We start from the raw sequence: 12,779 nt of genomic DNA on the forward strand, positions 1-12,779 counted from the left end.
GAAACATCGAAAGATTCAAAAACAAAAACATCGAAAAAAGATCGAGAAATCGAGAAATTGACAATAAAAAAATCGAAATATCGATAAATCGAGAAGTCGAAAATTTGAAAAATCGAAAAATTAAAAAGTCGAAAAACTAAAAAATCCCATCACTGAAATATCGAAAAATTGAGTATTAAAAAAATTGAAAATGCAGAAATTAAAAAATTGGTAAATTAAAAAATCGAAAAATTGAGAAATCTAAAGTTGAAAACTAGAGAAATCGAAAATTCGAATAATCTAGAAATCGAAAAATTGTTGCATGTATCTACATTTTAGTTTTTTAACAGATTCATAAACCGCAACTTCAGGACTATCTTATTTTTTAACATTTAAATAACATTTATTTGACAAAACTGATGACGTCATCAAGTCCTGGGGGACATGAACTAATAAGCTTTGCTTAAGATTGATCATGCTTCCGATAACCTTAAATATTAAATTGTAAATGTTGTTATACAATTTTGAGTTTTGTTTTGTCAAAAATCTGGATGTTTATAGTAAAAACTAGACACAGATTCATAAACCACATGTGCAGGAGTATCTTATTTTGTACAACTTACATAATATTTATTAATGTAGATTTTAGAAATGACATCATCTAATAACAATCCGTCCGGTAGTTTCGGAGAATATCTGCCCAATAAAAATCCGGACAGACGACAAACAGACAGATATCCGGAAACGGCGACCTATTTTTTCGAACTCTAGTGATCATGCAACGTCAAGAAAACATAAAAGGAGCCACGAAGTAATAGGGTTCAAGGTCATTAACGTCACCGTGATTATAGATTTTGTCCAGAAATTACGTTATTTTCATGCAGTCTCATTTTTCTTTGATTAATAATAATAACTGTCGAAATTTACTATCAACGATGTGACAACATTATTTCCACGGGTATGATCAACAGACATAAAATTACGTTATTTCATCAGAATAGTATTTACTGTACAGTGTTTATAAATTTTATATCGATCATATGTTAATATATGTTAAAACACTCTGTATTTAAACGAAAATAGAATGTTTGATGTTAGAACGACTTACGTAACGATCGCTACATCGTTCAAGTTTCCGTGGTGTAGTGGTTATCACATCCGCCTAACACGCGGAAGGTCCCCGGTTCGATCCCGGGCGGAAACACTTTTTTTTTCTTTGCTTATTTAAATTTTTACACTATACAAACTGTATTTGTATAATTATTTTTTTTTTTATGATAAAAATAAATTAACTTTTGAATGACGCACGAAACGCTTGCTTTTGCTCCTAGCTCTGAAACGTCTGAAATATTTATTACACCGCGAAACTTGTAAAATCCACCACACATTCGCTTCGTTTCATAAAACGTGACAATATTTCAGGCTGCAACGTAACTGCAACCTTTCTGAAACAATGTTGTATGAAAATTTAGCATGAAATAGCCGCAACCAGCGTCCAGGGACATTAGCCAGCTCAAAGCATTATTTGAAAGCTTTTCAATTACCTGCGATTCTTTGTTTTCGAACAATACATTGGCGAATAGTGGATACGACCTCTGCGGACAGGACATCCTGCCAGAACAATGCTATTTCAAGCGCAAATATTTTTATATGTTTCTATGCTTCTTAGAATCCTCAAAACTATCCATTTCTGTATTTTTTCCCTTAATCTAATTATTTCCAGCACGGTCCAAGCTCATTTATATTCCACAAGTCATTGCGGTTACAATTCAACTTTTTATGATTTTCTTGCAGATCTACACCGACTGGGCGAACCATTACTTGGAAAAAGCACGCAGTAAAAAACGCGTCAATTCCTTAGCAGCGGACTGCAGCGACGGAGTTTTGCTCGCCGAAGTCATCGAATCTGTTAGTAAGTAAAATTTACAACTTGTCCGACTTTTACGAGCCCGAGCATACTTCCAGGTGGACAAATAACTCACGGTAAAATAACGAAAATCGCGCTGTTACAACGTTGGCTCACCTCTTTTCCTTTAATTGGGTGCACTCAAGTTTATTTTTTCTTTTACGTCCGACGCTGATTAAAACAGTAAAAAATACATAAAATGTAAAAAAGGTCACTGCATGTTACGTCGGATTTGTAGCGGTGGATTTTTTAGATAAAAGGGAATAAAAGTCGCTTTATTCATCAATCTCGAGTCGGGGATAAAGTTAAATGGCGGCCGTTCATTAAAGATGCAAGAGAGGAGTACGAATTATTCACCAGGAGTTTGGGGCCTGATGAAACCCGTCAATCAGTGGCTTAATGAAATTTAAAAGTTTTTTAGCTTTGTGCTTTACGTGCTGGAACACTGCGAAAAAATTCGTCGAAGCGGAGCCTACAAGTCCCGCTTCTTTGAAAAATTATATTTTTTTTGTTTTCTGATTCTTCAAATTTTTGAGCTTTCAAGTTTAAATTTTTAACTGTTTCGATAATAATTTTTTGTTTTTGCAATTTCCAGTTTTTCAGTTTTTCATATTTTCAAATTTCCGATTTGCACTTTTCAGTTTTGGTTTTTTATTTTCTTTATTTTTTCAATTTTTCACTTTTTTATTGAGCTGTTTTAATAATTATTCTTTTTCTCAATGTGAAAATTTTAATTTATTAGATTGTTCAATTTCTCCATTTGTAATTTTTCAGGTTTCAGTTTGTCGATTTTTCATTTTTAAATTATCCACTTTTTCAATTTTAGGATTTTGCAATTTGAGTTCGATTTGATTTTCCCGAGTTTTCAATTTTTAATTTTTTTATTTGATTTTTCAATGTTTGGATTATATAATTTTCCGTTTTTTCTATTTTAACTTCTTCAATTTTTCGATTTACGATTATTCAATTTTTGATTTTTTTTTCATTTTTCTATTTTTAAATTTGCAATTTTTCCATTTAAAATTTGTTGAGTTTGCAATGTGAAATTTTTCAATTTTTGGATTTTACGGTTTTAGAATTTTTCGATTTTTCCATTTTTCGATTACTGGATTTGAAATCTTTTTCATTTTTTCGATTTTTATTTTTTCAGTTTCAAGATGCATATCCAATTTTTCAATTTTACAATTTTTGGGTTTTCCAATTTTAATTAATTTCATTAATTTTTTCCAATCAATCTTTCTTTTCTTCAGCACTTCGATTTACAATTTTTCCCACTTTTCATTTTTCAAGTTTAAGTTTTTGGATTTTGCAATTTTTCGATTTCAGTTTCTCAGGTTTTCAATTTTTAATTTTCCAATTTTTCGATTCTTTAGTTTTTCATTTCTTCAAAATTTCGATTTGCAGCTTTTTGTTGCGTTTTATTTTCTTTATTTTTTCACTTTTTCTGTTTTCTAGTGTTCTGATTTTATTTCTTTTTTCAATGTGAAATTTTTCTAGTTTTCATTTTAAATATGAAATAAGTATAATTAGAAAAAAAACACTTTTTCAACTTTACTGTTTTAGAATTTTTCTATTTTCCAATTACTGGATTTGATCTTTCTCATTTAGTCGATTTTTTAATTTTTCGATTTTTATTTTTTCAGTTTCAAAATATTTAATGTTTCAATTTTCGATCTTTCAGTGTCACAGTTTTTTGACTTTACAATTTTGACGGTTCCATAATTTTTCGAATCCACCATTTTTTGGTATTCCAATTTTTGGATTCGATTCGTTTTATCTTTCCAATTTTTCGATTTTTAAATCTCTCGATTTTTGGTTTTTCAAAATTTCATTCAATTTTCATTTCTCCAGTGCTACGATTTGGAATTTTTCGATTTTTCCACATTTTCGATTTGCACTTTTTCGAATTTCCAACATTTGAATTCTTCAATTTTTAAATTTTGCCTTCTTTCGATTTGAATTTCTCGAGTATTCAATTTTTAATTTTTCAATTATTCGATTTTTCAATGTTTCGATAATTTTTTGTTTTTTCAAATTATTAAAATTTTTCGTTTCTTCAATTTTTCGGTTGGTGATTTTTGATTTTGCATGTTTTTGTTTCTTCAATTTTCAAATTTTGCAATTTTTTCCATTTTTTTGGCATTTTTCATGTTTTTTTGTTTCTTCAATTTGTAATTTTTCGATTTAAAATTTCTCGGGTTTTCAATTTTTAATTTTTCAGTTATTCAATTTTTCATATAATTTTTTAATTTTTGTTTTTTTTGATTTTTCGATTTTTCCATTTTTCATTTTTTCAACTTTGGTTTTTTCAATTTCATGATTTTTCAAATTTTTGTTTCTTCGATTCTTTTTATTTTAAATATGAAATAATAATTGGTGTAAGTAAAAAAAAACACTTTTTCAATTTTATGGTTTTAGGATTTTTTTGTTTTTAATTACTGAATTTGAATTTTTTTTCATTTATTCGATTTTTCATTTTTTCGATTTTTATTTTTTCAGTTTCGAAGAGTAAAATGATTGAAAAATCGAATAAATTTAAGAATGGAAAAATCAGAAAATTAAAAATCAAAAATTTGAAAAGTCGAAGAATTGAAAAATCGAAAAATCCAGAAACTGAAAATTCGAATGTCAAAAAATCGAAAACTCAATGACTCAAATGTTCGAAAAAACGAAAATCCAAGAAATCGGAAAACCGAAAATTCGAAAATCTAAAAATCGAAAATTTACAAACCGAAAATCGAAAATTTGAAAAAGCGAAGCATTGGAAAATTGAAAAATCTAGAATTTGTATTCGAAAAAACGAAAATCTTAGAAATCAGAAAACTGAAAATTGTGAAATATAAAAGTCGAAAAATGTTTTTTGATGTTTCGATTTTTCAGTATTACAATTTTTCGACTTTGCAATTTTGACGATCGCATAATTCTTGGGTTTTTTAACTTTTCGAATACAAAAAATGGAAAAATTGCAAAATTATATAATTCGAAAAATCAAAAAAAAAATCAAAATTGGAAAACCGGGAAACTGAAAAATGAAAAAGTTTGAACTTTTGAAAAATTGAAGAAACGAAAAATGATAAAATCGAAGGAAACATTGAAAAAATAAAAAAAAATAAAATCGTGATATAAAATCGAGAAAAGGAACATTAAAAATTCAGGGAAAATTAACATGAAGGTCAAAAATTAGGGAAACGGAAAATTGAAAAATCGAAAAATACTAAAAATTGAGAAACTGAAAAATCGTAAAATGAAAAATTGTAATATCGAAAAATTTGAAAACTCGAAGAATTGGAAAATTGAAAAATCCAGAAGTTGAAAATTCGAATGTCAAAAAATCGAAAACTCGATGACTCAAATGTTCGAAAAAACGAAAATCCAGGAAATCGAAAAACGGAAAATTCGAAAATCTAAAAATCGAAAATTTAAAAACCGAAAATCGAAAATTTGAAAAAGCAAAGCATTGGAAAATTGAAAAATCTAGAATTTGTATTCGAAAAAAAAAAATTCTGTAACATAAAAGTCGAAACATTTTTTTTAATGTTTCGATTTTTCAGTATTACAATTTTTCGACTTTGCAATTTTGACGATCGCATAATTCTTGGATTTTTTAACTTTTCGCATACAAAAAATGGAAAAATTGCAAAATTATACAATTCGAAAAATGAAAAAAAAAAAATGAAAATTGTAAAACCGAGAAACTGAAAAATGAAAAAGTTTGAACTTTTGAAAAATTGAAGAAACCAAAAATTATAAAATCGAAGGAAACATTGAAAAAATGAAGAAAATAAAAAAAATAAAATTGTGATATAAAATCGAGAAAAGAAACATTAAAAAGTCAGGGAAAATTAACATTAAAAATCAAGAAGGTCAAAAATTGGGAAACGGAAAATTGAAATATCGAAAAATACTAAAAATTGAGAAACTGAAAAATCGTAAAATGAAAAATTGTAATATCGAAAAATTTGAAAAGTCGAAGAATTGGAAAAGTGAAAAATCCAGAAGTTGAAAATTCGAATGTCAAAAAATCGAAAACTCGATGACTCAAATGTTGGAAAAAACGAAAATCCAAGAAATCGGAAAATTCGAAAATCTAAAAATCGAAAATTTAAAAACCGAAAATCGAAAATTTGAAAAAGCGAAGCATTGGAAAATTGAAAAATCTGGAATTTGTATTCGAAAAAACGAAAATCCTAGAAATCAGAAAACCGAAAATTCTGAAATATGAAAGTCGAAAAAATTTGTTTAATGTTTCGATTTTTCAGCATTACAATTTTTCGATTTTGATTTTTTTCGAATACAAAAAATGGAAAAATTGCAAAATTATACAATTCAAAAAATGAAAAAAAAATGAAAATTGGAAAACCGAGAAACTGGAAAATGAAAAAGTTTGAACTTTTGAAAAATTGAAGAAAAGTAAAACTATAAAATCGAAGGAAACATTGAAAAAATTAAAAAAAATAAAATTGTGATATAAAATCGAGAAAAGGGACATTAAAAAGTCAGGGAATATTAACATTAAAAATCAAGAAGGTCAAAAATTGGGAAACGGAAAATTGAAAAATCGAAAAATACTAAAAATTGAGAAAGTGAAAAATCGTAAAATGAAAAATTGTAATGTCAAAAAATTTGAAAAGTCGAAGAATTGAAAAATTGACAAATCCAGAAATTGAAAATTCGAATGTCAAAAAATCGAAAACTCGATGACTCAAATGTTCGAAAAAACGAAAATCCAAGAAATCGGAAAACGGAAAATTCGAAAATCTAGAAATCGAAAATTTAAAAACCGAAAATCGAAAATTTGAAAAAGTGAAGCATTGGAAAATTGAAAAATCTAGAACTTGTATTCGAAAAAACGAAAATCCTAGAAATCAGAAAACCGAAAATTCTGCAATATAAAAGTCGAAACAATTGTTTTAATGTTTCGATTTTTCAGTATTACAATTTTTCGACTTTGCAATTTTGACGATCGCATAATTCTTGGATTTTTTAACTTTTCGCATACAAAAAATGGAAAAATTGCAAAATTATACAATTCGAAAAAAAAAAAAATTAAAATTGGGAAACCAAGAAACTGAAAAATGAAAAGTTTGAACTTTTGAAAAATTGAAGAAACGAAAAATTATAAAATCGAAGGAAACATTGAAAAAATAAAGAAAATAAAAAAAATAAAATTGTGATATAAAATGGATAAAAGGAACATTAAAAAGTCAGGGAAAATTAACATTAAAAATCAAGAAGGTCAAAAATTGGGGAAACGGAAAATTGAAAAATCGAAAAATACTAAAAATTGAGAAACTGAAAAATCGTAAAATGAAAAATTGTAATATCGAAAAATTTGAAAAGTCGAAGAATTGAAAAATTGAAAAATCCAGAAACTGAAAATTCGAATGTCAAAAAATCAAAAACTCGATGACTCAATGTTCGAAAAAATGAAAATCCAAGAAATCGGAAAACGGAAAATTCGAAAATCTAAAAATCGAAAATTTAAAAACCGGAAATCGAAAATTTGAAAAAGCGAAGCATTGGAAAATTGAAAACTCTAGAATTTGTATTCGAAAAGACGAAAATCCTAGAAATCAGAAAACCGAAAATTCTGAAATATAAAAGTCGAAAAATTTTTTTTAATGTTTCGATTTTTCAGTATTACAATTTTTCGACTTTGCAATTTTGACGGTCGCATAATTCTTGGATTTTTTAACTTTCCGCATACGAAAAATAGAAAAATTGCAAAATTATACAATTCGAAAAATGAAAAAAAAAATGAAAATTGGAAAACCGAGAAACTGAAAAATGAAAAAGTATGAACTTTTGAAAAATTGAAGAAACGAAAAACTATAAAATCGAAGGAAACATTGGAAAAATTAAAAAAATAAAATTGTGATATAAAATCGAGAAAAGGAACATTAAAAAGCCAAGGAAAATTAACATTAAAAATCAAGAAGGTCAAAAATTGGGGAAACGGAAAATTGAAAAATCGAAAAATACTAAAAATTGAGAAACTGAAAAATCGTAAAATGAAAAATTGTAATATCGAAAAATTTGAAAAGTCGAAGAATTGAAAAATTGAAAAATCCAGAAATTGAAAATTCGAATGTCAAAAAATCGAAAACTCGATGACTCAAATGTTCGAAAAAACGAAAATCCAAGAAATCGGAAAACGGAAAATTCGAAAATCTAAAAATCGAAAATTTGAGAAAGCGAAGCATTGGAAAATTGAAAAATCTAGAATTTGTATTCGAAAAAACTAGAAATCGGAAAACCGAAAATTCTGCAATATAAAAGTCGAATTTTTTTTTTAATGTTTCAATTTTTCAGTATTACAATTTTTCGACTTTGCAATTTTGACGATCGCATAATTCTTGGATTTTTTAACTTTTCGAATACAAAAAATATAAAAATTGCAAAATTATACAATTCGAAAAATGAAAAGAAAAATGAAAATTGGAAAACCGAGAAACTGAAAAATGAAAAAGTTTGAACTTTTGAAAAATTGAAGAAACGAAAAATTATAAAATCGAAGGAAACATTGAAAAAAATAAAGAAAATAAAAAAAAATAAAATTGTGATATAAAATCGAGAAAAGGAACATTAAAAAGTCAGGGAAAATTAACATTAAAAATCAAGAAGGTCAAAAATTGGGGAAACGGAAAATTGAAAAATCGAAAAATACTAAAAATTGAGAAAGTGAAAAATCGTAAAATGAAAAATTGTAATATCGAAAAATTTGAAAAGTCGAAGAATTGAAAAATTGAAAAATCCAGAGACTGAAAATTCGAATGTCAAAAAATCGAAAACTCGATGACTCACATGTTCGAAAAAACGAAAATCCAAGAAATCGGAAAACGGAAAATTCGAAAATCTAAAAATTGAAAATTTAAAAACCGAAAATCGAAAATTTGAAAAAGCGAAGCATTGGAAAATTGAAAAATCTAGAATTTGTATTCGAAAAAACGAAAATCCTAGAAATCAGAAAACCGAAAATTCTGCAATATAAAAGTCAAAAATTTTTTTTAATGTTTCGATTTTTCAGTATTACAATTTTTCGACTTTGAAATTTTGACGATCGCATAATTCTTGGATTTTTTAACTTTTCGAATACAAAAAATGGAAAAATTGCAAAATTATACAATTCGAAAAATGAAAAAAAAAATGGAAAACCGAGAAACTGAAAAATGAAAAAGTTTGAACTTTTGAAAAATTGAAGAAACGAAAAATTATAAAATCGAAGGAAACATTAACAAGTCAGCGAAAATTAACATTAAAAATCAGGAAGGTCAAAAATTGGGGAAACGGAAAATTGAAAAATCGAAAAATACTAAAAATTGAGAAACTGAAAAATCGTAAAATGAAAAATTTGAAAGTCGAGAAATTATGAAATAAAAATGAAAAATGGGAAAATTGAGAGATTAAAGAAAATGAAAAATTGTGATATCAAAAAATTACAAGATTTGATTTTGACTTCAGACAAAGTCGTCCAATGGACTCGATTGGTACACTTTAAGTAAAAATAAACAGCATTTAATACAAGCCACATTACCATAGGGTGTGAACACGAGGTGTTCGATTTATAAAATTCCCTCCGCATGGGTGTTCCGACACTCTTTTCGAGCACACATTGTGTAATTTCCATTCAACTTTTGAATATGTATTCCCATGTGGGCTAACTCCGCCGAAGCGCCTTTGACGCGATGATTTCATAGTCCTCAAATATGGTTTAGCAATGTAAATTCCACCAACACAGATTTTCTAATGTGTCCGTGTTTTCAGCGTGCCAGAAGATACCCGACATCAACAGAAAACCGAAAACGCCGTCCCAAATGGTAAGTTTTATTATTCTCTTTATATTTATGTATTCTTCGAATGTATCTTATTATTGTTCGGTGAAACATTCGATTCATTCCGTCAAACGCTGGTCGGTTGATGGCATCTGTGTCGACGCACCGACACGGCTAACGTGGGTGTCCAACCTTTCTTTGGATCTAGATTTATACGCGTTTATCTGGAAATGGGATTATACGGGCTGGGAATATATTGGCGTCATTAGACGGAGCTGATCGCCGAAAGAGATATGAAAGAAAGAGGGAAAGGGGAAGGATGAGATCAATTTGTTATTCATAAATTTGGGTTGAGTGAAATGTGTTGATGATACGGATTATGGACTAATTTTTTTTCTTGATGGGGATTCTTTGTTCTCGAGAGGTTTCATTTAGTCGACAAAAAATTTCTAAAGATTAGATCTAGCAAGGAAATGGATACATAAGAGGCGCTAGACTTATTTTCAAATATTGGTAGAGGTTCTACAGCGTCTAGAAATATACTTACTATTTTTGCAAATATTGTTTAGTTACCTTTGCTTGAATGTCAACAATGAAAATCTAAATTATTTATTTTCTTGAGTCGTGACGTGTTCGTCGGGTTAATTTAAATTCAATTAATAATAATTATAATGCCAGTGTACAGTTAAAGTACGGTAATTTAAATCGTATGAAAATAATGAATTTCCAACTTGTGTCACGAACAGCTTGTTTGATGGGTAATGCCGGTTTTCAATTATTACAAAGCAGACCGGTAGTTGTCTTACAATCCGAATGCAAAGAAATCTCAGATAAACTGATTAGAAATACATGGTTTTGAAAAAAAAATTAATAAAAAAAAAGCAAGAACCTCTTTGAAATACAAAACAAATGGGCACCAATATTCTTCAAATTTTTTCCGAAAAAAAGACAACGAATCCAAGATTCCGAAAAATATGAAACGGAGAAGTCAGAAAATCGAAAATTTTAAAAACTGAAAAGTTAAAATATAGAAAAATTGAAAAATCGAGAAATCGAACCATCGAAAAAAATTGAGAAATCAAAGAAAGTAAAAAATTGAAAAATCAAAAATTAAAAGATCGAAAAATTGAAAAATCCCAACACTGAAGAATCGAAAAATTAAGTAATTAAAAAATTGAAAATCCAAAAATTGAAAAATTGAAAAATTAATAATTTTAAATATCGAAAAATTGAAAAATATAAAACGAGAAGTTGAAAACTCGAAAGATTCTGAAATCGAGAAATGCAAAAGTCGAGAAATCGAAAAAGTTAAAATTGGAAAAATTGAAATGGCCCAAAAACAAAAAATCGAAATGTTTAAAAATTGAAAAATTAAAATATCGAAAAATTGAAGAATCGAAATATTGAAAAGTTGAGAAATCAAAAAATCGAAAAATTCAAGAATTCAAAAATCTAGTTTAAAAATAAAAAAATCGAAAAATGGAAAAGTCGAGAAATCGAAGAAACCAAACATCGAAATATTCAAAAACTGAAACATCGAGAAAAGATCTCGAAAAATAGAAAAATTGAGAAATCGAAATGTGTCAAAATCGAAAAATGAAAAAATCGAGAAATAGGACAATAAAAAATCAAAACATTTCGAAAAACTGAAATATGGAAAAATTGAAAAATGGAAGAAAAACTGAGAAATTGAAAAATTGAGGAATGGAAAAGTCAACAAACCGAAGCCGAAAAATCGACAAATTAAAATTAAAAAGACTGAAAAATCCAAAAATCGAAAAACTGAACACTCGTAACATTGAAAAGTCGAGAAATCGAGAAATGCAAAAGTCGGGAAATCGAAGCTAAAAATGGAAAAATTGAAGTGGCCCAAAAACAAAAAATCGAAATGTTTAAACATTGAAAAATTAAAATATCGAAAAATTGAAGAATCGAAAAATTGAAAAGTCGAGAAATCAAAACATCAAAAAATCGAAAATTGAAGAATTCAAAAATCTAGTTTGAAAATAAAAAAATTGAAAAATGGAAAAGTCGAGAAATCGAAAAAACCAAACATCGAAATATTCAAAAACTGAAACATCGAGAACAGATCTCGAAAAATAGAAAAATTGAGAAATCGAAATGTGTCAAAATCGAAAAATGGAAAAATCGAGAAATAGGACAATAAAAAATCAAAACATTTCGAAAAACTGAAATATGGAAAAATTGAAAAATGGAAGAAAAACTGAGAAATTGAAAAATTGAGGAATGGAAAAGTCGACAAACCGAAACCGAAAAATCGACAAAATAAAATTAAAAAGACTGAAAAATCCAAAAATCGAAAAACTGAACATCGTAACATTGAAAAGTCGAGAAATGGAGAAATGGGAAAATCAAAAATCATTTACTCGAGAAATTGAAAAATCAAAAAATTAAAAATTTAGAAACGTCAAAAATTAAAAACTTGAAAAATTTAAAAACCGAAAAATGGAAGAGTCGAAGAATTGAAGAATCGGTAAATTGAAAAATCGAAAAATTGAAGAATAAAAAAACTGAAAAATCCCAAAGGTAAAATCCGAAAAATTGGGAGATCAAAAAGAGATTCGAAAAGCCGAAAAATCGAAAATTCAAATAATCTTGAAATCGAACAATTGTTACTTAATAATGATAATAATAGGGCTTTATTAAATAATAATACAATTTTGATTTTTTTTTCAAAAAATCTTGATGTTTAGAATAAAAATTCATAACGGATTCATAAACCACAACTTCAGGATTATCATATTTTTTAACATTTAAATAACATTTATTTTACAAAACTGTCGAAAAATTGAAGAATCGAAATATTGAAAAGTCGAGAAATCAAAACATCGAAAAATCGAAAATTGAAGAATTCAAAAATCTAGTTTAAAAATAATAAAATTGAAAAATGGAAAAGTCGAGAAATCGAAGAAACCAAACATCGAAATATTCAAAAACTGAAACATGGAGAAAAGATCTCGAAAAATAGAAAAATTGAGAAATCGAAATATGTCAAAATCGAAAAATGGAAAAATCGAGAAATAGGACAATAAAAAATCAAAACATTTCGAAAAACTGAAATATGGAAAAATTGAAAAGTGGAAGAAAAACTGAGAAATTGA

General features: G+C 27.2%; 1 protein-coding gene and 1 non-coding gene across 5 annotated transcripts in view; both read left to right on the forward strand.

Annotated features, from left to right (window-relative positions):
• Sick (sickie) overlaps window positions 1–12,779 on the forward strand; it is a 273,720-nt gene that overhangs the window by 74,630 nt on the left and 186,311 nt on the right. For all 4 annotated transcript variants that reach the window (XM_064050449.1, XM_064050450.1, XM_064050451.1 and 1 more), the window contains 2 exons: window positions 1,774–1,891; window positions 9,650–9,702. In XM_064050449.1, coding sequence (XP_063906519.1) covers window positions 1,774–1,891; window positions 9,650–9,702 — 171 coding nt within the window. The remainder of the gene's footprint in view (window positions 1–1,773; window positions 1,892–9,649; window positions 9,703–12,779) is intronic.
• On the forward strand, window positions 1,111–1,183 carry Trnav-aac (transfer RNA valine (anticodon AAC)). Its single transcript has one exon. It is a non-coding gene; the product is annotated as a tRNA-Val (tRNA).

Source organism: Zophobas morio, unplaced genomic scaffold, assembly GCF_036711695.1.
Source record: "Zophobas morio isolate AGI-343-1 ecotype UQ-CSIRO unplaced genomic scaffold, CSIRO_AGI_Zmor_V1 ptg000008l, whole genome shotgun sequence".
NCBI lineage: Eukaryota > Metazoa > Arthropoda > Insecta > Coleoptera > Tenebrionidae > Zophobas > Zophobas morio.